Source organism: Monodon monoceros, unplaced genomic scaffold (assembly GCF_005190385.1).
Source record: "Monodon monoceros isolate NGI ecotype Baffin Bay Population unplaced genomic scaffold, NGI_Narwhal_1 Super_Scaffold_8, whole genome shotgun sequence".
Classification (NCBI taxonomy): domain Eukaryota; kingdom Metazoa; phylum Chordata; class Mammalia; order Artiodactyla; family Monodontidae; genus Monodon; species Monodon monoceros.
In genome coordinates this window covers 29990101-30016882 of record NW_021703785.1, presented here as the reverse complement: position 1 = coordinate 30016882, position 26782 = coordinate 29990101, and the positions used below count along the sequence as shown (strand labels likewise).

The following is a 26782-nucleotide window of genomic DNA, read 5'->3' as shown; positions in this document are numbered from 1 at the left end:
GAGGCCTGGGGAGCATGGAAAGCTGATTGGAGAGAAGGAAAAGCTGCGGTAATCGTCATTCTGAGCAGGCGCAGCAAAGCTGCGCGCGCTTCTGAACACGGGACGCACGCTCTGAGGGTGGAGTTTGGTGCCTTCTGACCTCAAGACGCCACCTATCCGGCGCTCGCACATGCTCAGTTGGAGGATCATTGGCCCCACCCAGTCTTAAACAGCCCCGAGCTCTAACTGGACACAGCTGAATCCAGGTTCCTGAAGAACAGCTTGGGCAAACGTCTTATTGTTTAGGCTACGTGAGGCTTGGAGGACGTGCGAGTTTTTGTAAAAACAATTAAATTGAGCTTGATCAGTGTAGGCTGGTTAAGTTCATTACTCATTAGGCAAGTTGTAGTTTAAGGGATCTGATAACCACCCTCAGTTTCAGGGGGCTATGGACAAATATTTAGCAGACAAAACTAGCGGGTTTCGGTGACCGATTATATCAGAGAGAGAGCAATCCAGGCTGACTTGCTTCCCCAAGGCCACTGCTATAGACCAGGCTTTTACTAATTTTTTTGGCCTAGATTTTTTTTTTTTTTTTTTTTTTTTTTGCGGTACGCAGGCCTCTCACTGTTGCGGCCTCTCCCATTGCGGAGCACAGGCTCCGGACGCGCAGGCTCAGCGGCCATGGCTCACGGGCCCAGCCACTCCGCGGCATGTAAGATCTTCCCGGACCGGGGCACGAACCCGTGTTCCCTGCATCGGCAGGCGGACTCTCAACCACTGCGCCACCAGGGAAGCCCTGGCCTAGATTTTGATGGCATTCACCTGACTGCAGTCTCCCAGTCCCTAGTTTCTCTCCAGTTGTATTAAGTGGTTTGGAACAAATCTGAGCATGTCTCTCTCCAGGTTACTGGCCTTTAATGGCTCCCATTTCTCTCTAGGTGGAGTTCAAACTCCTTCACAAGGTCTGCTAAGACCTTCATGAAAAAGCCCTTGCTTTTCAGGAGCCTCTTCTCTCACCACTCCCCTATGGGAACACTAACTGTACTTTGGGATTAAGGAATGAGTTTTGATTTCAGAAAGACACCATCTCTCGTTCATCTATTGTTTAAACACAAACCTGCTCAACTTCTACTGGCTATTCTAGGCTCAGGGCAAGCACCACCTCTTCTGAGTATTTGTCACCTACTCCAAAGTGCTGCTAGGCCCTCCTGTCACCTTGAGTGTAATGAGTGGATTACTTTGCATACCTGCTGTAGTATAAGCTCTCCTTTTTTCTGGTTAACCTCCTGCCACTAGACCACAAGCTCATTGTGGACAAGGACTGTATCTTCTCCACCTCTGAATACTCAGCATCTAGCTTGGCTTACGCAAATTACTTGTTGAGTGAATGAATAAAAGGGGTGGAACCAAGACTCAGATCTAAAACATCTCACCTTAAACCCAGTGCTTTTCTCAATATATCAAAGCGAGTAAGAGTGATGCAACATGGTAGAGGACTAAATAATTCAGGTGGCAGATTTCCTATTTGTAATCCAGCCCAGGTGGGGTGGGAAATGCTGAAATGGTGATAAAATGGGTAAATTAACATGGATATTAAGAGACCACTCTACCTAAGCCTACAATGGCTCTTCAAACTACTACATATAGTACAAAATACTTAAAAGATTTAGTCCTAAAGTTAGCAAGATACAGTATCCTTTTACTGAAATCCAAACATGCTTGAAAATATTCTGAAACATATTTTTATGTAAACACATTCATACCATATCCACCAATAAGTGCCTTTAATCCTTTTATTTGGGAGCTAACCCAATTTTAAAATTTTGTATTTTCTTATCCTCTTACTCCCTCTTGCTGTCTATGAGGGGGCATAAAAAACAAACGGGGTAGAATGCAGTACTGTCAGTGTGGTTGTCTTTTTTTACATTTATCAGCAAAAGGCTCCATTGGGAAAGAAGTTGAAAATTAGTACTGAATGACTGACCATGTACTTTCATAAATGTTTCTAAAAATTATCTTTGTTGTCTCTGATTCAAAGAATTATCAGTGTGCAAATTTTAAGTAGCAACAATCCAACCCGTGCAGATTTTATAAAGGACTCTAGCCAAGACCTTCTTCTCTTTTACTACGAACAAAAGTAAAACCAATAAGCCAAGGAAACTGCAGCAATGTATTTATTGGAAATGAACTAGACATTACATTAATAGGATGAAGATGTAACAATGCATGAAGCATAATCGTTGCAACATTTAAAAGATCACAAAAGAAAAATTCATTTTCAAAAGAAATATTGTATCCAAGACAACTTAAGCTCCGAACACCGTAATACAACTCTAACGCTGACTTTGAACACCCAGAATAAAATTTACTTTAAACGGAACAACTGAAAGGAAAAGTTTCTTTTCCCAACTTGAAGATTCCCTGGCTACCAACTGTGTATTACACATGAGGTAATTTTCATCACCAGACAGTAACCAGATAATATTTGTCATATTCCTCATAGGAAAATACCTCTCCTACAAATAGAGAAATTTGAGGGAAATTATCCCAGGTAATCCATCTGTGATGATACAAGTACTGCAAAAAGCAGTAACGAAAAATATTGTTTGGAAAGGCAAAAACGCTGTTATCAACTTTCCGAGGCACTATCATAGAATCATCTCTGAAATGGAGAAATTCCATGTGTAACTCAATTTTTAAGTTACTTTCCTTCCATTCACCCAGCATGCATGAATGTCTACGCATAATCTATCTGTAGACTGAGAAAGTCAGGCGTCCAAATGCAGAGTTGTAGGTTTCAGAAGGGCTTTCTCCTTCCCTTCCCATGGATTTCAACAGCTTACTTAAAATATTCCACAGTTCTCATAAATTGTCACATGGAAGGGGAAAATGATTACAAGCTTATCAGACCTGTCAATTGGCAAAAAAAAAAAAAAAAAACACAACGTATCTCAACACAGTACATCATCTTTAGAAAACCAATCATAATTTCATTTCCTTATCCTCCATTTAAGGTAGAGAGAACTAAGGTAAGAGTGCCTACATTTTATAGGGCAATGGCAAATCCTTATCACCAACTGTGGCACCAAGTAAAGGGGAGTTCATTCACAACTGTAGGAATAATTTGAATAAAAAGGTAGAAAGTAGATCTAGACAATTTAGGTCCTAAGTTAAATTTTTGAGGACTGATATTTTTAGTTTAAGTAACAATGCTGGTCTAATTTACTAGAAAATTAGTAGTGTTCTCTTTCACTTTGAGCTGGGTGGGCAAACTCAGCCACAGTCTTGCTTTCTCCTTCCACACACCTAAAGTAATGCCTGACCAGACTCAAAATGTATGTAGATGCAACATGCTCGTTGGCACAAAGCAGGCAGCAGGGGACGGCCCCTACGTTCCTGAAAAACCCATAAGGAGCCTGACTGGCAATCATTTTCCTCATATACATGTATATATATATTAAAAATGTCAGTAGATTTAAGACAGATGCACATAAAGCTACACAAATGTTTCCACCTCTCCAGCAATGAGTGAAACATGCTGTTCTTTGGAGAAAAAAATACATTCATTTTTTTCAAGTATATTTCAATATACAAAGATGTTCTAGCTTTGTTTCACTACAAAAACAAATGATTTCACATGGGTCCAAGGGGAATTTCATTTTAACTTCCCTTTGGTTTGGATTTCATGAAGTGTTGATTTTTTTTAAAAAACTGCTCTAAATATACATCTACTCCTTTATGTGAAAGCATGAACTCTTTATGTCCATTATATATATATGTACATAGTCAACAAGGACAGCAAAAAACAGTCTACATATGTACAATGGCTTAGAACTGGCATGCTCTAAGGAGAGCGAGGGTTACCGGCTCTGACTTGGGCTCGGAACCAGTTCAGTGGTTCTGTCAGCTCTGGGCCAGCAGCATGCACACTCCTTCTGTCGGTAACATCCTCAGAGCACTTCTGGCTGGGGTGGCACGTCTTCAGTTACGGCTAGTTTCCTGTCTTGGCTTTGCTGTTAGGGTTGCAGTTGAAGTCTCTCAGCAGCGGTTCGCAATTGGCCAGAGCGTCTGCTGGCAGCAGCTTCCGAATGTGATTCACTGCCTTTCGATAAGCCATTTTCTCTTGTTCCAGGGTCCGGATCAAAGACTTCATTTTGGTCTCTCTGGTTAAAAGATTTTCCAGGTTGGATTCCAAGGTCTGGATTTTAGCATGAGCTATCTGTTTGGGGCAAGAAAAAAAAATCCTCCAAATCAAAAATTTGAAGGTTTTGGTTCTTCATCATAGCAGCAGCCAGACCTTACATATGTTAACTAATCATGTCATATTCCTTAATAAAACAGTATAAGAAGCAAATACTCTGAAACCTCCCATGAAATGGAGATTTCTTCAGGTTTCTCAAAAAATATAACTAGGGTACTAACAAAATACATCTCATTTCACTGAATACACCAAAAATACAAAATTAAATCAACATCCCACAGTGGTGAGGTTCCTCACTCCACACACAGGTCTTCTCCTGGAGTGACTGGAATCTGACAGGGAGAAACAGGAGATTGCTGACTGCCCTGAAGTACTAAAAGAGGCTTTTTGCCCTCTGAGTGGAAATGCAGGGTTTTCTCAACACATACTTGGGACCCTATCAGTTTTAACGGGTGTCGGGTGTGCCCACGTAACTTGGGAACCCAGAGGTGATGAGAACATTGAACTGTGAATGAAAGTCTGTAACCATTAATAAAAATCATTATAATATAAAGCAGGTGCAAACCCACTTTCCCTAAGAAGGAAATGCTCAATTAATCACCACTGAAACATCCTAGCAATAAGGGTCAATACCCCAACTGTTTTTCTTTCTGAAAATAGAGATTGTTGGCTCTTTTTTGGAACAGGAAAAGGCATAAAATTTTCTATGGGCCAGAGCTAACGTAGATGAAGCGAAGGAAGCCTGTGTTCCTTCTCTGGGAGCAACTACTCTAGAGACCCTCATTTCTCAGCTGTTTCTCTCCTAGCTATCTTTGTCAGAGGATTCACTGCACATCGAAGCAGAGTTTTAGTGTCCTCTAGTGTGGGGACATGCGCAGTGCTGGGGAAGTGGCGGGTAAGCAGAAACCAATGAGCCGTGGAACACTTAAGCTCTAACTCAGCACTTAAGCTCCACCTTCCCCAACCCCCAGCCCCCAGCCTCACCTTCTTACCTCCCCATCCTCTGGTCACACTGAAGCCCCACCCCTCAGGGCTTGGATACACAGCTCACTTCATACAGGTTGCAGGTGCGTAATATTAATTTATACTAAATCGCTTATCACATTGGTAAGGGTTCATTGACAAATAGCTAATATTTTATATTCCAAAATAACTATAAACTCCTTGATGGCACAGATTATGCGTCACCAATTTTTTAATTCAATTCTCTCAAAAATGTCTCCTTTTCTTTCCATTTCTGTGAGTTTTACTCTAGACAGCTGTCATCATCCCCAGTCAGATTTCTGCAAATACTTGCTAGCTGGTCGCCCTACCTTCTCTCCCCACCTTCTCTCCCCATTCTAATCTGTCCTTATCAAGATTTCCAGATTGATCTTTCTAAAATATGGTTCAAAAACTTCGACAGATTTCCTTCTCAACATGATTAAAGCCGTGTTCTTCTGCTTGACCCTGAAAGTTACAATTCTGTCTCCATCCTGTTTATCCCACTTCTTTCCAACGTAAATCTTTTTTTTTTTTTTTTTTTTGCGGTACGTGGGCCTCTCACTGTTGTGGCCTCTTCCATTGCAGAGCACAGGCTCTGGACACGCAGGCTCAGCGGCCATGTTTCACGGGCCCAGCCGTTCCGCAGCATGTGGGATCTTCCCGGACCGGGGCACGAACCCGCATCCCCTGCATCGGCAGGCGGACTCGCAACCACTGCGCCACCAGGGAAGCCCCAACGTAAATCTTAAACTGATGTTAAGCTTCCTCTACTGCTCTGCCACATCCTCCTTATTTAAACACCCACTACTCCTCATTCCTTTCTCCCACCAACCCTCCGGAGTCCAGCTCCAGGCCAAGTCCCCTAGAGCTTTCCCAGCTTCCTATAGTCAATCCCTCCTCCCTTGAACTGAAACCAAACATGTACAACACCCAGTAAGTATTGAACGAGATTCTTTCAGCTGCCATTTAACTATTTTGTGAGAGCAGATTTCCTCTCTCAATTGGTACTCAAATTGATATGTGCATTTGCAGCCCCCAGAGCACTTGGACACAGTCCGATACACAGGCCCACAGTCAGCAATGGTTCAATCCACACCACAGCTCTGTCCTTTCTGGTATGGTTCTGTGCAGGCAAGGAGGCATCCAAGTGCGTTTTTGATCAAATTGTTATCTCTTTACCTGTAATTTTTCTAGGAGGTCCATGTTTTGTCTTTTCAGTTGGCTGTTGGCCCTCTCCAACTTCTCCATGGGTTCGCTCTCCTCGCAGGGATAGGAAGATTCCTGGAGCTCATCCTGCAGCACGTGATACTCCACCTCATAGGCGTGTAACTGTTTAGAAATATCCATCTCAAAAACCTGCCGTGAAAACACCGTGGGTTAGTCTGACCTTCGGGATGTGCACCAAGATACAGTCTGTGTATCTAGGGTACTTCAGGTAGATTTCCCAATACTTATTAATGAAGAATAGTATGACATATCAAAAGGAAGAATAACAAGTGTGACTGTCAAGTTAGGGACAAACAGATGATTTCTATACAATTGAAACATTCTCATGATAAGTCCAAGACTCTAGAAAAAGTTAATGCTCAAAGAAATTTTGCAACTAAAATATACATAATCTAGGAATGGTCTCCCAAAATGTAGCCCACCACATAAACAACATTAGTTACTGAGTAACTCTTCCCTGAGTTAGAGATCATCTTTGCTGGTTATAAGCACAATTGCGAAGGGTATGTCTATAATAATGAGACCAAAAGCCTTTCTAATTGTTTGTCAATGGGGCAGAAAGGTCTTATGCTAAATATTTTCATCTACTTGCTAATCCATGTGAGCCTCTTGGAAGTCACTAACATATCCTACCATAGAGAGAATCTTCTAAATTCAAAATCTTCAGAAACCCTGGGCACTGTACAGAGCTATTTAATTGGGGCTACCTCTGCTCTCCCATATCGCCACCCATTAGGAACAGTTTGCTTAGAAGTCAGAGGACAGGCAACTCCTCCTCAGTCTAAACTGGTGAGGGAAAGTGAGGCCACAGCTGCCATTTAAGCATCTGTATCTACACTAACAGTGTAGGGAGAAAAGAAATCTACAGTGAGAAAACTCTCACTTGCTTACTTACCCTCCTACTGTTAGAGATACTCAAATCTTAGAATTTAAATGATATTTCAAGACAACCTGGTTATTCCCCTCAAACAAGCATCATCTTTTCCCTATGCAGTGGGTATGAACACAAAGGACTACTACACAACCATTAAAAATGAGGGTATGGATCTACATTTATTGGCATGGAAAAATATCCAATACTCTGCAAACATTTTAAAAATCAGGTTATACAACAGCATGTATAGTAAGATTTCACTTAAGTAAAACTGTATACATATTTATTTGTGTATGTAATTAAAGAGAGATTATAAAAGGATGTTTAAAAGGCTTTAAATCTCAAGGTGTTGAGATCTGTAGTTACTTTTATTTTCTTCTTGGTGCTGTTCTGCATTATTTGTGTTTTTTACAGTGACCATAAATAAACTTTATTTATTTATTCATCAAAGCCTCCTTTAATATTAACAATTCATTGCATATTCAACTCTATTTGTTAGAAAATTATCTCTAATATCAAGTCCAAATCTATAGCCTATAAATTCTATCCATTAATCGTAGTAATAATCTCTAAAGCTAGGCAATTCCCTCATTAATTTTAGAAGAGAGGTGATCTGATTTCAAATCAGTTATCATCTCTCTCTAAAAGCACAATCGCTGCTTGCCAGTCCAAAAAGATATTTCTGAAGAATTAGTAAACAAGTGAATGTGTAAGTAAAATTTATATTTTTCAGTTTCCAGAGCATTTTTTTTTTTTTTTCTGTATGCGGGCCTCTCACTGTTGTGGCCTTTTCCGTTGCGGAACACAGGCTCCGGATGCTCAGGCTCAGCGGCCATGGCTCACGGGCCCAGCTGCTCCGCGGCATGTGGGATCTTTCTGGACCGGGGCACGAACCCATGTCCCCTGCATCGGCAGGCGGACTCTCAACCACTGCGCCACCAGGGAAGCCCCAGAGCATTTTAACAAATAAAAACTGTTCATAGATATTTACAGAATAATCTGCTTGTGATTTCAGTTCCACGTACTGGAAAGAAAATTTTATGTGTAATAATATGAGTTTTTCTTACAGAGTGAATAATAGTGTACAAAATTCTTCAACTGAATTGGTTACATTTGCTCCTAAAAATGATGTTATTCCCATTTTGCAGGAGAGGAAGTTGAAACTCAGAGAGGTTGTAACTTGCCCAAAGTCACACAGCTAGTAGATAGCTGGACGCCAGCACAAGATCTCAAACTCCTTTTCTCTTGCTCCAAACTGTCTTTTATCTGCTACCCTAAGGGCCTCTAGGAAAGTGGTAAATTTAAATGTTATCAATACTCATAAGGCATGACTGCTGTATCTACAAATCTGGTCTTAAGTGTATTCCTGTCATCTGAACAACAATATATAACTGCCACTTACCTGGTCCCTATGAAGAGCCAGGGACTAGATATACGGTGTGCTGATTACCCTCCATTTGCTTCCTAGATCCATTCTCTGCCCTCATCCATTCTCTGAACCCTGGGAGGCAGATCCCTGTGACCTGTTTTCCTTGTTGCAGGCTTCTGGTTAGGTATGGCCAATGGGAAAAGTCATCAGGAGATCAAAAGGGGTAGGGGAAAGAGGTCGGGTACTTCTTCCCTGCTCCTTCCCTGTCTGGCTCACCAAGAGCACAGCAACCTCCAGAGTTCTGGTACTCGCTAGGCCTGGTAACATTGTTCTGTCATCCTTCTCCTGATGGGAGAAGCATCATGAGTATGAACAGTTTCCCTCTGTTACTAGTTCCTGGGTACCTAGACATCTGTGCCCAGTTCCCTTAACCCTGCCTACACCCCTGTAAATGGTACCTTCCTTTGAATCATTGGAGGTAGACTCTGTTTCCTGCAAGGGACCCTGACTGATACAGCAAGTCTCATTTAAACCACACAAAACCTCTTAGATCAGAATTGTCTCATTTTGGAGGTGAGAATACGAGGGTTCAGAAGATTAGGGTGATGTGTGCAAGCCAAACAACTAATAAAAGAGCTAGAAACTGATGTAAACCCAAGACTGTCTATTTCTAAAGTCTGTGCTCTTGTCACATATACTCCTTATATATTTTAAAACAGAATTAACAATATTACAGAGATAAGTGAGTCTCAGCTTACTTATTTATTAGGTACTCCTAACTCTGTCAGTTCTATCTTCAGTCTCACCATTGGTCTAAGTTGGAAGGTTCCTGAAAAACTCATGATGTAGCACTGAACCACCTTGCCCAGACACAGCCTCACAAACAATGTCACAAGGGAGAAATTACACAATAGTCTCGTTTCTAGATAAAATGTATTTGATCAAATCAAAAAGAAAAAATCCCTGTCAAGCAAAACTACATCTTTATGTTAAAACATTTAATAAATAGTAGAGAAACTGCTGTCTCATCTTATATCTTATTATTACCATTTAACTCATACCTGGGTGATAAGTTTTTCCATTTCAGAGGAATTCATATCAGGGAGCGTGCTTTTAAGGAATTCAACAATATTTTCAAAGTTTTCACATTCCATTATGAGTGCCTCTTGGTTGCTCAGCAGGCTGAGGGCAACCTTAAATATAACTTCAGTTCCCTGAAGAAAAATAATATCTGAAAAAAAGAGATATAATTTTCATGATCAAAATTATGCATCTACTATTGTAAAAAGTGACCTCTGTGTGTTAATGGGTTTTTTGGTGTGTGGTTTTTGTGTGTGTGGTGTGTGTGTGTTGTTTTAATTACTGCAACAGAACCACAGAATATTTTGCAAAATAAAACTGGTCAAAATCACCTAGATTTGAAATAAATAATAATATGACTGGAACAAATAAACAGTTGTTTAAATATTCTTACTTATTTAGGAACCTCAGATAAGGGCAGGGTAAAAAGAAAAAGATAAATTATATATCTGTTTGTCCATGCATTTATAATTTTTACTGCCAAATTTAATGGACACTAGGTATACCTCAAAAACACTGAATCCATTGATATTTAGATTTTTCTTCACAAAGGGAATACAGAAACAAATCAACATAACCAATTAGGACTATTTAAACTCTCATGACCAGAATAAAAAACTAAATGGACCAGTTAATATGTGTGCAAGCCAAACAACTAATAAAAGAGCTAGAAACTGATGTAAACCCGAGACTGTCTAATTCTAAAGACTGTACTAGAGCAGCAATTTAAAAAAAAAAAAAAAAAACTTTAAAAGAAAAATCAAAACCAGTATATAACCTAAATCAGAAGAGAAAAGCTACCCTAACCCTGAACTTTGCTTCCTAACAAATACAAACATGCAATAGTTTTGAAAAGTACTAAATGCTTTTGTATGAGTGTTCCTCTCAATCCATGCCATTCCACAATCAATAATAAAGAGGGGGTCGTTAAAAATGAGGGAGCCGTGGAACAATTACTTCAAACATGGTCATTCTTCTTGCTCATGCATCTTTCCCTTTGCTGACGGTCTCTATTCTTCACTAAATTCTAAGAAAAGAATGGAGCACCTATCGTAGAGTTGACAGCATCATTCATATTCTCTTAGCAAAAAACAGACGACTGGGGAGATTTGTTTCCTGAATTCTGTTATCAACCTTCCAAGGGTAAATCAAAGAGAGATACCCTAAGTAATTAGAGATACCTTAAATATTTTGATTTGATAAGCTATTTTCTGAGAAGCAAATATATAAATGAAAAGATTTATAGAAGACCCATAAATAGGAACCCAAGCTCCAAAGAAAACTTCCCTGGAGAAAAGCAATCGTGTATACTCAAGAAGAGAAATTTGGTAAACATTTGATTCCCTGCATCTCGGTTATACTCTTTTGCTGCACTTTGCCTATAAATTTTATTAGTGCTAATGCAGTGTTTAACCTTTAAAACCACAGCCCCCAATAAGAAAGACACTGTAGGGCTTCCCTGGCGGCGCGGTGGTTGAGAGTCTGCCTGCCAATGCAGGGGACACAGGTTTGTGCCCCTGTCCGGGAAGATCCCACATGCCGCGGAGCAGCTGGGCTGAGCCTGCACATCCGGAGCCTGTGCTCCACAACGGGAGAGGCCACAACAGTGAGAGGCCCGCATACCACAAAAAAAAAAAAAAAAAAAAAACCCAAAATGCCATTAGAAACAACATTGGAACAGGTACTTCTGTTAACCCAGTTAGAGAACAAGTTTCTCTGTGTTTTGAATCCAGGTTGAAGAGGACAGTGGGGAAGGAAAATAAAAAGAGGTAGTAAAGATGTGTTTAAAAATCTAAAAAATCATACAGAGTAAATCCTTAATTCATTATACTGTGATTTTTTAGGTATAAAAGAAAATAAGAACTCCATTACAGCTTACTCAAATATAGAAGCTCAATTCTTCTTTCGCTTTGAATTTCAATTTTATTTAAGACCAATATGGTTTCAAATTACTCTCAGAACAGAGCCAGACTTATTTACTAAATTCCACTAGCAATTTGCGATTCTGTGTAATGCTTGATAAAACAATTGGAGCACCTTATGGCTAGAAGTATATCCCTTGGAATAAATAACACTGTTTCACTGGATCATCAGCATCTCTTACCAAAAACTCTGGCTACAAATCCTAATGGAAATTGAGAGGCAAACAATGTGAGGAACCAGGGGGCAGCATAAAGACTGGGGCTGATTTCATTTTCTTCAAGATGATTGTAGAGACCTCTGTGATAGTCATGAAGGAGCCTGGACAGCTGGTACATTTGAATCTAAAGTTAATTTGGAGAAAAAAAATAAAATATTATGCATTTATCTGAGTGTACATAAAATACACTAACTTTAATTTTATAACTCTAATATTTAATAATTAATTCACAGATATTTGATAAATTTGAATCTAAAGTTAATTTGGAGAAGAAAAATAAAATACTATGCATTTATCTGAGTACATAAATACACTAACTTTAATTTTATTACTCTAATATTTAATAACTAATTCACATATATTTGAGAAATAAAAGTAGTATTTTTTAAACTTTTTAATTTATGTTGGAGTATAGTTGATTAACAATGTTGCATTAGTTTCGGGTGTACAGCAAAGTGATTCAGTTATACATATACATGTATCTATTCTTTTTCAAATTCTTTTCCCATTTAGGTGGTTACATAATATTGAGCATAGATCCCTGTGCTATACAGTAGGTCCTTGTTGGGTATCTATTTTATTTTATTTTTAACATCTTTATTGGAGTAAAACTGCTTTACAATGGTGTGTTAGTTTCTGCTGTATGACAGAGTGAATCAGCTATATGTATACATATATCCCCATATATCCTCCCTCTTGTATCTCCTTCCCTCCCTCCCTATCCCACCCCTCTAGGCTGTCACCAAGCACTGAGCTGATCTCCCTGTGCTAGGCGGCTGCTTCCCACTAGCTATCTATTTTACATTGGTTAGTATATATAAGTCCATGCCACTCTCTCACTTCGTCCCAGCTTACCCTTCCCCCTCCCCGTGTCCTCAAGTCCATTCTCTACATCTGCATCTTTATTCCTGTCCTGCCCCTAGGTTCTTCAGAACCATTTTCTTTTTTTTTTTTTTTAGATTCCATATATATGTGTTAGCAGACGGTATTTATTTTTCTCTTTCTGACTTACTTCACTCTGTATGACAGGCTCTAGGTCCATCCACCTCACTACAAATAACTCAGTTTCGTTTCTTTTTATGGCTGAGTAATATTCCATTGTATATATGTGTCCCACCTTCTTTATCCATTCATCTGTCGATGGACACCTAGGTTGCTTCCATGTCCTGGCTATTGTAAGTAGAGCTGCAATGAACATTGTGGTACATGACTCTTGTTGAATTACAGTTTTCTCAGGGTATTTGTCCAGTAGTGGGATTGCTGGGTCATATGGTAGTTCTGGTTTTAGTTTTTTAAGGAACCTCCATACTGTTCTCCATAGTGGCTCTATCAATTTACATTCCCACCAACAGTGCAAGAGGGTTCCCTTCTCTCCACCCTCTCCAGCATTTATTGTTTGTAGATTTTTTGATCATGGCCATTCTGACTGATGTGAGGTGATACCTCATTGTAGTTTTGATTTGCATTTCTCTAATGATTAGTGATGCTGAGTATCCTTTCATGTGTTTGTTGGCAATCTGTATATCTTCTTTGGAGAAATGTCTATTTAGGTCTTCTGCCCATTTTTGGATTGGGTTGTTTGTTTTGTTTTTGATATTGAGCTGCATGAGCTGCTTGCATATTTTGGAGATTAATCCTTTGTCAGTTGCTTCATTTGCAAATATTTTCTCCCATTCTCAGGGTTGTCTTTGCGTCCTGTTGATGGTTTCCTTTGCAGCAGTGTGTAGATGTCAATCCCAGACTCCCTAACTATCCCTTCCCCCCACCCTTCTCCTCTGGTAACCATAAGTTCATTCTCTAAGTCTGTGAGTCTGTTTCTGTTTTGTAAATAAGTTCATTTGTATCATTTCTTTTTAGCTATAGTGGCACAACGCGTTAGAATGCAGTACTTACACAGTACTGTTTTATTTTATTATTATGTTCACAAATCCAAGTTCATTTAACTGAGTTCATAAAGCAAGTCAGTGTAAGTCCATCTACAACTATGGAGCACATTTCTCTATCATGAGTGTTTTGGTATCACCATTCGTACACGGAAATGGTAATTTTTCCTCATGTAGGAAGGTATTGCTTTTGGAATTTAAATCAGAACTGCCCTGGCTCAGGACTCTCATGGAAGGCACATCCTAATTTCAGACCAATTCCAGAAAAGCTTCCATTCTAAGGAATCTACCACATCCAGTTCAGAAGCAAGAACTTCTCTCTTTGCTGAGCCCAGCATCGGATTTATGATGGAACTTGCCAGGCAGTCTGCACTGCTAAGATACTGTTAGGCTTCCAAGGTTATGGAGCCAAAAGCTCGAGCTGTGATTTCTAATATCCAAGGTATTCCAGCAGCATATTTTTCTTGACAGAGGAGATTAAAGCAAAAAGTGCAGTCTGGGGCTTCCCTGGTGGCGCAGTGGTTGAGAGTCCACCTGCCGATGCAGGGGACACGGGTTCGTGCCCCGGTCTGGGAAGATCCCACATGCCGTGGAGCAGCTGGGCCCGTGAGCCATGGCCGCTGAGCCTGCGCGTCCGGAGCCTGTGCTCCGCAACGGGAGAGGGCACAGCAGTGAGACGCCCGCGTATCGCAAAAAAAAAAAAAAAAAAAGTGCCGTCTGAATGTTTCTAGTACTGACAGAAGAAATTATTTTATTTGGCTACTGAGTTGATTACTCATATTTCAAAAAAGAAATTATAAGCAGCTTATAGTAACTTTTAAACTCTCATGCTTGGGGTAGCTAAAAGTAAAGCAGTAGTAAATAATAAACAAATCTGTGATTTGTGCTTTAATTTAAATTTTTATCTACACAGTAACAGATTGAGTAGTGGGTCCTTGATCAGTTATATCAGCTTCACTTTTTGGTGTGAAATACATCCAACATTTTATTAAATCTAGCAGAACTTCTTTCTCTAGAAGATATCATCCTTAAGTAGTTAGTTCTATAAAAATGCCTTAAAAATAGCCAATTATATTGTGAATTCAACAAACAACTGTTTTTCAGAGCACAAAACTAAAAATCAAAGTACTAGACATAAATATAGCAAACGTTTGATCTCTAGAGCACATATCTGTGCAAGCTATGGTTCCACAGAAGCTGTAAAAGGAAAGAATTAAAGAGCCACAGGAAGTCATAACTCTAAAATAAGAAGCGTAGCAGCAGTCAAACAAAGAGGCTTAAAACAATGAGATTAGAGGGCTTCCCTGGTGGCACAGGGGTTAAGAGTCTGCCTGCCAATGCAGGAGACATGTGTTCGAGCCCTGGTCCGAGAGGATCCCACATGCCAGGAGCAACTAGGCCCGTGCGCCACAACTACTGAGCCTGCACTCTAGAGCCCGCGAGCCACAACTACTAAGGCCCGCACACCTAGAGCCCTGCTCCACAGCTTCTCCGCAGTGAGGAACCCACGCACCACAGCGAGGAAGGGCCCCCACTCACCCCAACTAGAGAGGGCCCGCGCACAGCAACGAAGACCCAGCGCTGCCAAAAAAATAAAAATAAATTAAAAAAAGAGAGAGAGAGATTATAATCTCATTAACTCATGTTGGAAAAAAATCATATATTTCCCTTAGGCCATTTACAATTTTAAAACTAGATATACTGGGCTCTATCAATTAAAAAAATTGGTATTTTTGGTAGCTCAAAATTAAGAGAACTCTCATTAGCAGAATAAAAAGAAAGCCTAAAAAATAAAAAAAAAAAGAAAGCTGTTCAGCTATGATCTTAACACAGAAGCAATACTTTTTTTTTATAGAACCTTACTTTTTTTCTACATTCTAAACTAGAGGTTAAGAACATTTCTTCCATCAAGGTGTATTTACATTAAATTTCTTTTGACAAATAAAACACAATTTAGTCTTCATTCAAAGGAAACTTTCATAATAAGATGCCATTTGCTGAGAATAAATCATTCTTCAAATCTACCTTACACATAACATGAAAATCTTCCAGTGGAAGAGACAGAACTGGAGGAAGGGAGATGCAGAGTGTAGCAGAGAGAAGATGGAAAAAAGTAGAGACCAAAGACTTCAGATAAAAAGATATAATGCTTTACACTTAACACAGAAAATGGCAGACACAAAATGTGATGGGCCATAGTTAAAAGAGACCTCGACCCCCTCCCTTTACAGATAAGCTCAGTGCCTGCAGTGCCCAACCCCAAACCACACAGGTAATCAGAAATCCTATCAAGTGATCCCAAGCCTGCTGCCACTTCCACTTCTGAACACCATATTGATTGGATAAGAAACACTTTCTATTCTAGAAAGTAGAAAAGTGTTGCATCTCACTTTATAGATCAAAAAGTTCTACTTTCCCAGAATAAGGTCCCCAATCTCATGGTCTATAAGAACACTGCCCCCAAAGATTCTTAAACATCTTCACTTTCATAATTATAGACAGAAAATATTTCTTGGTAATTGTGGGTCATATTAAATCAATGTATAAATCCAGTTTATATGAATTTTTATGATGTCAAATGGATGAGGAATTTTTAAATTGAAAAATGATTGCATTTTTAAAGTGAAAGCTGTATCTACCCTTTTATTCATGAACCAAGACTACATGCTACTCACAAATACTTTTCATTCTTTGAAATTTTAATGATAGATCGCAAACTGTTATTTTTGAAAATCAGACCTATTGAACTCCTTACAAGGGCACCAATGCTTCCCACCCGATATGACACAGTAAACTGTTTAGAAATAAAGTAAAAAATAAAACCTTTCACAGTCATTACTATTTCACTTGTGGAATGTTTATAGACCTATGCATAGTTATCAACTAGGAATCACTGTATTTGATTTCTGTATCCTGGTGAACACCCTTCATATGAATTCACAGCTGAAACCCAACATTGAGAGCAAAGCCCTATTTCCCTGCCAAAACTTTCATATTGAAGAAGTAATGAAAAACGGAGCATTCCCTCTCCACTCATCCTTTCAAGAAAATACCACTTACTATAATATTCATAAAGTGAAAACAAAGTCCTTTTTTGTCCATGGATTGGTAAGACTGAAATACTAAATGTAAAAACTGATCATTGGGAATCAGGAAAAAGTATATTTTAAAAGCATTTAAAAAATATTTTAGTTCTTATCTAAAGCATAACATTATGACTAACTGGGCATCATGCCTATCTCATTTCAAAGGAGGAGAACCCGGACATTCTTCCCTTTAAAGCCTTCCTTTATATTTTTATGACCAAAAGCTTTATATTGCAAGGTAGTGGCTGTTTAAGATAGCATATCTACAGAGAAAATTTAAACTTTTTGTTAGAAAACAATATATTCAGGAAAGTGAAGTTTAAACTAGAGAGGAGAAATGTGTAAACAGGGAGTTTGAAATAGGTTGAATACAGCCGTGGCAGTGAATACCCTACTTAACTGAAAAATCTTAATGGTGCTTCTTCAGGGCATGATAAGAAAAGCAGACTGAAAAAGTACTGCTGACTCTGAACACTTTTTCCTCTATAAGGGCCTGTCTGACCTTAAGATAAAGCAGGGGAGACATGGAAAGTTCATGAAGAAGCATGATATAGATACCTGCCGTTTACACACTCAAAGAATAAAACATTATATTTTCAGATTTCAAACAAAATATCTATGATTTTTTTCAACTGACAAGGTAAGGAAAAGTGAATAAAGTTGACTTGATACTTTCTCCAGGTAACTCATAGACTTAGGAAACAGAGACTTAAGTACACACTAGAATGGCTTATTTATTTACTTCAGAAACTAAGGAAAAGTTACTCTGCATATGGATGTCGTACACTTAGAGGTTTAGCAACATCGCAAATCCCACACTGAAACCATGAACTAAAACACGCCTCTACATTTATCCAAGTTCCAAGACAACGGGCCCAAATTTCTTTAAATCTTAACCGTAATTTAGAAGAGGGCTCCCGCTAAGATTTCTGGTGAGAGTGTTACACATTCCTTGTGAAGATCTGCCACTCACCTGTAGTGACATCATGTCAGGTCGGTACTGCTTGCGAAAGCCCAGGTCATACATGAGGAATTTCAGCATTTCAAAGGCTTGTTCTTCACTCATGTGCAGAAGCAGGACTCCAGCCACAAAGCTGATCCCCTGACAGTAACCCACTTCTTTGTCCAGCAATGAGTAGGCTTTCAAGAGGTTAAAGAGAGAGAGCTGCCCTGCCCCAAGCTGTGCTGAAAAGTAAGGATGAGTAGGAAATGTCCTCCCTGCAGAAGAAAAGAAAAATATTTTTGAGATGACCTGATGCTTTGGAGACCAGAGTGAAATTGCAATTCAGTGATTTCCAGGAATAAATAAACGCTCTTTTCCAAACTACTGAATGCTGCTCGGAGCACCCCTCTAACTAACAGTCTCTCTCCCTCTAGCCAGTCCCAAGTCCTACCTGCCAGACCATCACCCCATCTCCATGTATATGATAGGGGAGCAAACATTCAATGCTAACCAGCGCTTCTTTTTAGGAAAAAAAATTCCACAAACAAATCAAAGACACATTCAGGAGAGATCCCAGGAGAACAGAATATAAAACTTATTCTGACTATAAATCAAGGCTAATTCTAAGTTCACATAAAAACTACCTGCTAACTGAAATCAGAATTCTACAGGAGGTATCATATGATTTAGAAAGAAATCTTAGTGGTCCATAGCAGACTCCTTTCTGCTTTTCTTGTATTATGACACTAGAGGGACTTCCTAGGGTTGCTTTGTTTTACATTCAGCCTATCATTCAGAAAATACATTTTTCAAATATTTTTGGCTTTGTTTCTTAAACTACTTCCATGAGCCACGTAGACCTCTTTTCTTTTTTCAGTATATCCAAAAAGGTCAAGGATAGTGAAGGGTCAAGCTGATTTTAAATAAATTCCCCTCTAAAATTCACCTCTGTGTACAAAATTACCATAGAGACACTTCAGCAAGCTAGTCCCGGATTTTCTAAAAAGTTGGTACTAAACGCTGAAACAAACCCATCTTCACCACCAAAGCTGTATACAGTGCTTTGGGACTTTCCTTGTGCCATGAAAATGAAGGGGATGTTAACTTCCTTGTGAAATGATTACTCATGTCAGTTAGAACTTGTAAGAAGGCCAGATTTTTAAATGTTTCCCACCAGATATGCTTAAAAGTGATTTTTCGCCTAGGAACTGATAAGATTAATTCTGCAGAGCAAATAAGGGGAAGATATGAGAATATAACAAGAACACACTGAGGAAACACAGATGGCTACAAGCAAAGTCAAATAAGCAATTTTTAAAATTATCATTTTACTTTCTCACTTAAAATGCTTGCTACAGAAAACTATAAATATACCGTCCGTCCGTGACATTAGCTCCATTTTTTTCTGACCAGCCTTTTCCCTGTAATGTGATCTCATCACCTCCTTCTCTTTAAGGATATCTTGACTAGCTCTAAATACGACATCCCAATTTCTAGTCTCATCAATTTCCGGTCACAGAACCACCGATCTGCAGAGGCCCATAGTTCACTGTCCTTATTTAAGAGACAGGATTGAAACTCAGAAGCAAAGTAATTTGCTTAAAACTACTGTTCAGTGATAGAATCGGGACAAAAACTGAAGTTTTCAGTTTCTCTGTAAAATTCTCCATTTCAATTCTATTGGGCTCAAAAACTATTAACTGAGTTGGCCTTTTCCCAACAAAAGCTGTTTGTCATCCAAAAGGAGCAGAGGTCCATTTTGGCCTGTGATTTTTATATATCCTAAAATAAGATGAGCCTGAATTAAAAGTAATCCCTTGTTTTCCCAAATGGGCTCAAATAACGTATCCGGCCACCTTAAATATATCAACCTTTAGGAATACATATGAAATAATCCAAATGTCAATGTACAATATTTAATCCAGTAAGTTAGATATTTTAAAAGAATAAAATATATTAATTTAGAGAAAAATTAGAGACATATACTTTTTAAAATCACACCATTTTTACTTTCCATAAGTTATTTGAAATTCAGCGTTTAAAAGGATGACTTTATGATGCTGCCACTGGAAATGCACATAACATTAGGACAGCTAAGTTTTCTTTCATCCTATAAGGATGTATTCATGATTTCCACAACATAACCACATATTGTATTGATTCTTAAAGGCTTACTCCAAAGCTTGTTTTCAGCAATATGTCCAGGAATACTTAGTAGACCTTTGTTAAATTTTCTGGTGCCCCTTTAAACCTATTCTAACCTATTTCAAGACCAGTGTTGACCAAGCTAATAATTATCTATCCCAAACAAAAGTCAGTTGTTCGAAAAACAGGAACTGAGAGCACCCAATAATATGACCTTTACAATGATTCAAATACAAGATTTTTCAGAGGACAAGTCTGAGGATGAAAACTTCACTTTATATTCAAGCATTTAGGGTATCTTCAACCAGACATAAGGCCAACTTGCCCGCAGGAAAGGACAAAGCCAGAAACTCTGCAGACCAATAGTTTGTCTTTATCAAAACTAAAAACAAATAGAAAACCCCCAAAAACTCAACAAAAGGACCTATTATTTACTTTTGTAAATTATAATCAATATGGCAAACATACCTAAATCCACGAGAATAGCATGCTGCTGAACCGTGAGCTGCTTTAAAAGCTCTTTATAGGATGTGTCAGGAGGTTGTTGTTTATTAGGCAATCTGTGTCTTAGACGATACTGCAAAGCTAGGAACTGCCAGATTTCTCCTCGTCGACTTTTGGGAACACCTACAGTCAAAGAGATAAGAAAGCAAGGTCTTGAACACTGGAATGAAGGTGCTAAATCACAGTTGATTAACTATGTAATGCATGAAAATAGGCAGCTCTACTGTCCTGCGTTCCACCCTATAATCACACAGTACGATGTAGTGACAGAAGCATATTTTGAAAAGTTTAATCCTGTAGCTGGTGTCTTGCAAAAGAAAACCCTCAAATAACAAGGATAATAATGGCAATATTAACAAGAACAGCTGCCACCACTGATTGAGAGCCTAATACAACATTTATTGAGGACAGTTAGTTTCTGAGCATTGTAGTTACAGAAACTGCACCTAATTTATTCACAGGTGCTCAGAAAACAACCTAATGAGGCAGGTAATTACTATTATCTACACTTTACAGATGGCGAAGCTGAGGCAGAAAGAAGCTAAGTAACTTGCCCAAGTTCTCACAGCTAGTGCAGTTTAGAACTCTAGTTTCAGAGGCCAAATTCTGAAATACTGAAATGTATTACTGCCTATTTTCACCTTTTATTTGGTTTGAAGCTGGTAATAAATGCTAATATTCATACTCTGATTTCTAAATAGCTGTCATTAAAAAGTAACTTTGTAAAAGAGAATTAAATAGCATTCTTATATGGTCCACAAGAAAATGAAATAATAAAAATGGTAAGTACAATATGAAGGCAGTGCTCCAGAACATCATTCAGCCTTTGAGAAGAAAATAGCTAGCATAATTGCTATATTCATGTATAATGAAACACTAACTCCAGTCTGCTTGAAAACCAAAACAAGCAATTTGAAGTATGCTAAAAGTATGTTTTTTTTTATGCCAAGGGACATGAAATACAGCACTGGGAGGGACAGAATTCAATTCTGTACAGTGCAGGCAACTTTATTTCACTGTTTTCAGTCCAAAAAGACTAGATATGGAATAGGTTCCTGAGCTCCAGCTGGGTAGAGAAAGGTATAATGGCACTGATCTCTTTGGGATGCAATGTAACAGTTTGCAGAAGCTCAAAGTATTATTGTCCAAAAGGCATAACTCAGGCTCACGAACATGAATTCTAAGGCCCTCTACAGGGTATACCTCCAAACCACCTTTTTATAGTTCCATCACCTCCCGTTCCCTGCCACACTAAGTGTATATACTAAGTATCTAGCTATACTCAGTGTAGGGCCATAAGAAGCTTATGGTGATTTTCACACTTCCAGTTTCTTGTTCCTACTGTTGCGTTTATGAAACTCCAAGCTCCTCCAGTTGACTGCCTAGTGTATCTCTACTTGTCTTTTTTTTTTTTCTTGCGGTATGCGGGCCTCTCACTGTTGTGGCCTCTCCCGTTGCGGAGCACAGGCTCCCGCACCGGGGCACGAACCCATGTCCCCTGCATCGGCAGGCGGACTCTCAACCACTGCGCCACCAGGGAAGCCCTATTTGTCTTTTAAGGATGAGCCTGAATACCATTCTTCTGCAGAAACTCTCCCTAACATCTCTAGGAGTAAGAAGTCCCTTTCCATATGCTATATGACTCAGACTGTACCATTACCATATTGGATTACAGTTAGCACTATACTGTATGTTTGTCTAGTTTCCTCACTTAGATGGTGAGCTCCCTGAGAATAGTTAGCATACTTTCATCTCTGTATGATGAAGTCCAAGAATATACCTCTCTACTCATACATTTGTTGAATGAATGAATGAATGAATGATCTTGTGCAAAAAGTCATTTTTAGAGGGTAACTTTCATTAGCCCATTAAATGAATCATTGATAACAGGAGAGGGCTGTCTTGTTATCCATCCAGTAACAATTCTACAAAAAAGTAATTCACTTTAATTAAATATTTATTGAGCATCTAACATATAGCAGAGACTAGAGCATGGCACTGAGGATACCTCATCACTGAGAGATGAATAAATCCATTCTCAGGAAAATTAGTCTCATTCATTCATTCAATAAATAACTTATGCAAGGTGCTCTCTTAGGTGCTAGGAGTATGGGGGGTGGAGTGAGAAAACATGAAACAGATATACACATAGATACAAAGTTATAAATTATCGTAAGCACAATTAAAGGGAAAGAATCATGAGAAAGAATAATAAAACAAAACTAATTTACTGGGGGAGAGGGGCACTCTGAGGTGAGAGCTGAGAGATAATACGATTCTCCAGGCTGGGAGTGTAGGCAGCAATCACTTTGGGAAGAAGGATGTACGGAGGCCCTGAGAGGTGCAGAGAAAGAGAGGGACAAAGGAGGAGGGAGAAGAAGATGAGGTGGAAAGAAAAGGAGACGGGAAATGGGGAGAAGGTAGAGAGGATGGAAGAGGGAGGGTAGGGAGAGCTGGAGCATCCCTGCAAGAAATAGCCTGTGCCAGACTGGGACCCAAAGTAGTTAGCATCCCTGAAGCACAGGCTACAAGGCAGGGGAGGTTAAAAAGTGAGATGAGGGCCTCCCTGGGGGCGCAGTGGTTGAGAGTCCGCCTGCCTATACAGGGGACACAGGTTCGCGCTCCGGTCCGGGAGGATCCCACATGCCACGGAGCGGCTGGGCCCGTGAGCCATGGCCACTGAGCCTGCGCGTTCGGAGCCTGTGCTCCGCAACGGGAGAGGCCACAACAGTGAGGGGCCCGCGTACCGGGAAAAAAAAAAAAGTGAGATGAAAGATGAAGGAGAAATCATGGAGGGCCTTGGGCACAATGCTGAGAAGTTTAAACTCTGTTCTATAAGAAATGGGAAGATGAACACCCCCAAAACATGTTTGAGTCATACCAAAGAACAGTATGCTCTACATCTCACACATTCTATTAGCCACTATTTTGTCTCCCAAGTAATGCAGTCAGCGAAAATCTCTGGGATTTCCATATCTTCAAGGAAAAAAACCATATATCAGGTTTGTAAGTGTAGCATCTTACAAAATTAATTTTAATTTAAACTTAATTGGGCAACAGTTTCACATTACCATAGTCTTTTAAAACAAGATTCATGATCAGGTTATTTTGGGTACTTTGGGATCTTTATTTATGCAGGTCATAGAGATTCTCATTTTAATACAGTTAATCTGAGTCACAGAAACTGCGTCTAAGCAATTCACATATTAGTTTTAATTTTAAATTTAAGACGTTTAAATATCAGCCATTTTATATGACAGAGCAGAAATGCAATATAAGGCTAAATAAAAGCGTTTTTCTAAAATAAATAAAAGAATGGATGGTAGGAAAACTAATTGCTAATAATATATATCTGTACAAACATGTACATGAATATACACATATATTTATAAATAAACACTTCTGAGCAAATGACAAATGAGTCAAGTTTAAAAGCCTGAGATATTTTTACGGATATGATCAAAGATTTGTACTAATGCATGTGATCTTTCCTTGGCAAACAACAACACTGAGTTGAAACAGCTGGTGAAGAGGCAGGAAACTGTGTAGAAAAGGTGCCTGCTGTCTCCTCAGGGACAGAATATCTCCATTAGTACCACGTGCTTACCAATACAGTCACCAACTACAGGCAGAAACAAAGTCCTCTCCTTTTTTTATAGGCAAAGCACGAAGAGAAAATTATGCCTAGGCTGCACGAATCAAAAAAATTTCTGAAGCTTTTCAAAAAAGAAAAAAGATTGATTGAGATGATCCAAGATACCTTCTTTAAGAGAAGTATGAATATCTTCCATATCACATCTGATTTTAGTTCTGCAGTTTAACAACTTCTTATCCCAGGTTATTAAGACCTCCTTCTGACATACTCCAACTTCTTCATAATCCAATTTAATTTTTCTGGACTGGAGTTCATCTCTGCTTGCTAAGGAAGACAGAATTTACATAAGACCTATATGCTTTTAAAACACAGTATTTGTAATGTTTCATTGCATTTGTAAAACCATACCAAATAACATTTGCTCAAAAAGAAGACTTAAAAAGAAACCTGAGGATACATGAAAGGTTTCTTAAATTTTGAGCCATTTCATGTAAAAAAAAAAAAAAAAACAAAAAACACAAGGAATAACTTCCTGAGGAGCTTTTACTCGGTGTGTTACAGATGATAAGTCTTCTAAGCATAAAAAACAAACCATGTTTGAAATATCAATTTTTTGACAAATGTAATAGATAACCACAGAAGTGACAGCTTGCATCATTTTAAACACCATTAAAATGTTAATATTTTATATATGACATATGAGCAAACAATGCCTCATGCTAACCTTGATTTGAGAAATAATTGACCATGATAACCTGATACATTTTTATAACTATTTCCAGAGTTACCAATACTGCCCTCAACAACAGTAGGTTATACATTCCTGTGTCCATTTTTAATAACCTTTAAGAGGAAAATTCATTTTTCTGAAGCTAACACTACTTTCATTTTTCAGAATAATACAGAATTTTCTCTCATTTGATGGTCTAAAATCTAAGCCCAGAGTTCATTAAAAGAAATGCTTATAAAACAAACCACTATCTGTATTTGGTCTTTATCTTGAAGAATCGATTCCAAAAGAGGAGAAGGGAGAAAAAAACATGTGAGTGTATTTCTTCTCTTTCATTAGGACCACACTGAACAGGAGCCTCTCAGAGTAATCTGTATCCATTCAAGCTCCAGGGCTCAACCACCTTACCTGCTGCAACACAAATCTTTGTCATGCATCCAAAGTCCTCGACAGCACAAAAACAATAGCAGAATGAGTATTACTCTTAACTTAGTGTTTGAAGCCATTTCAAAAGAATTAAAATATCTTACAATAGACTGCTATTCCAACAGGCCAGTAAAAATGTCTACTTAAAAGTCCAGATATAATCAAAAGAGAAATCGCACTACAAAAAATTCCTCCTAGATACCACTAGATGGCTTTCTAACAGTCTAGCTTTGCTTCTCGATATTTGCTTTATATTTCTCTATGATCATCAAGCAACTTTTTAAAAGTTAATAACAAATATCATTCTAAATATAATCCTAAATATAACTTTATTAATGATGTTTTTCCACAATGGACAAAGAATAAAATTTCCTCAGATTTTTTTTTTCTCCAACCTTCTCTAGATTATTCATTTAAAATAATAATAGTCATCTGCTATGTGCCAGTCATAGGCCCTGAGGATAAAGTGCTGAGTAAGAGCAGTTAAAACTTGCCCTGGTTAACTAGGCAAGAGCAAAGAACCATAAAGAAATGCTCATCCAGTAGATTAATTTTTTTGTTTTTTTTTTGCAGTACGCGGGCCTCTCACTGTTGCGGCCCCTCCCGTTGCGGAGCACAGGCTCCGGACGCGCAGGCTCAGCGGCCATGGCTCACGGGCCCAGCCGCTCCGCGGCATGTGGGATCTTCCCGGACCGGGTCACGAACCCGCGTCCCCTACATCGGCAGGCGGACTCCCAACCACTGCGCCACCAGGGAAGCCCCCATTAGATACATTTTTAATGGGTTAAGCTATTTTTTGTGTTTGTTATTTAAGTACAGAAGTAAATATAGGACCGACAGAGGTTTCTGATCATATATTCTAAATGTCACCTCCTCTCTTATTCTGTCAATTTATATAGTCATATATAATACACAGAATACACAGAGTCATTTGTATCATCCATTTCCTTATACTAACACATATAGTTGAGAAATACTATGGCGTACTGGGAAAAAGCCCAAGAACCATGATAAATAAACTGGAGTTTTAATACTTGTTCTGCCAGTACACCACTGTTGGACCTTAGGTTAATTTCCTTAGCCTCCCCAAGCCAGTCACTAACTCAGCTGCAGAATGAAGAATGGAGCTAAATAATCTCTAATCTCCAGTTCAAACAGTCTATGATTCTAAAATTATCCATTAATATTTAATATAATATTCTACTGTACATATTCCCAACTGTTAATGAAATACAATTTCATGCTTTAAATGTTTTAAGGAAATCATAACCATCTTTTTTCAACCTCTTTTTCTGTTTATGCATTAGTTCAAGATATACTCAACTACAAAAAACATAAATTCAATTCCTTTCAAAATCTATGGAAGCTTGAGTAGGCATACCATTTATCACATCAAACTTTTAAAAGCTATGTTAATAACAATTAATTGCATTTTTAACTTGAAAGAAAAGAAGATTTATTTCCTAAGGACGTTTAAAAATCGTATGTACTTTTCATTCTGCTAAGAACATAGCAATAATATATATAAGAATATAGCTGTTGGGCTTCCCTGGTGGCGCAGTGCTTGAGAGTCCACCTGCCAATGCAGGGGACACGGGTTCGTGCCCCGGCCT

At 38.8% G+C, this 26782-nt stretch overlaps 1 protein-coding gene across 10 annotated transcripts in view; it reads right to left on the bottom strand.

The window, feature by feature from the left end:
* Positions 1-2138: 2138 nt before the first annotated feature.
* The window catches only part of TBC1D4 (TBC1 domain family member 4), a 244517-nt gene continuing 219873 nt past the window's right edge, over positions 2139-26782 (bottom strand). For all 10 annotated transcript variants that reach the window (XM_029210504.1, XM_029210502.1, XM_029210503.1 and 7 more), the window contains 7 exons: positions 24179-24337; positions 20383-20541; positions 17800-18044; positions 11822-11981; positions 9699-9868; positions 6347-6523; positions 2139-4201 (listed from right to left, as the gene is read on the bottom strand). In XM_029210504.1, the coding sequence (XP_029066337.1) occupies positions 3974-4201; positions 6347-6523; positions 9699-9868; positions 11822-11981; positions 17800-18044; positions 20383-20541; positions 24179-24337 (1298 nt within the window). In that variant the 3' untranslated portion in view covers positions 2139-3973. The remainder of the gene's footprint in view (positions 4202-6346; positions 6524-9698; positions 9869-11821; positions 11982-17799; positions 18045-20382; positions 20542-24178; positions 24338-26782) is intronic.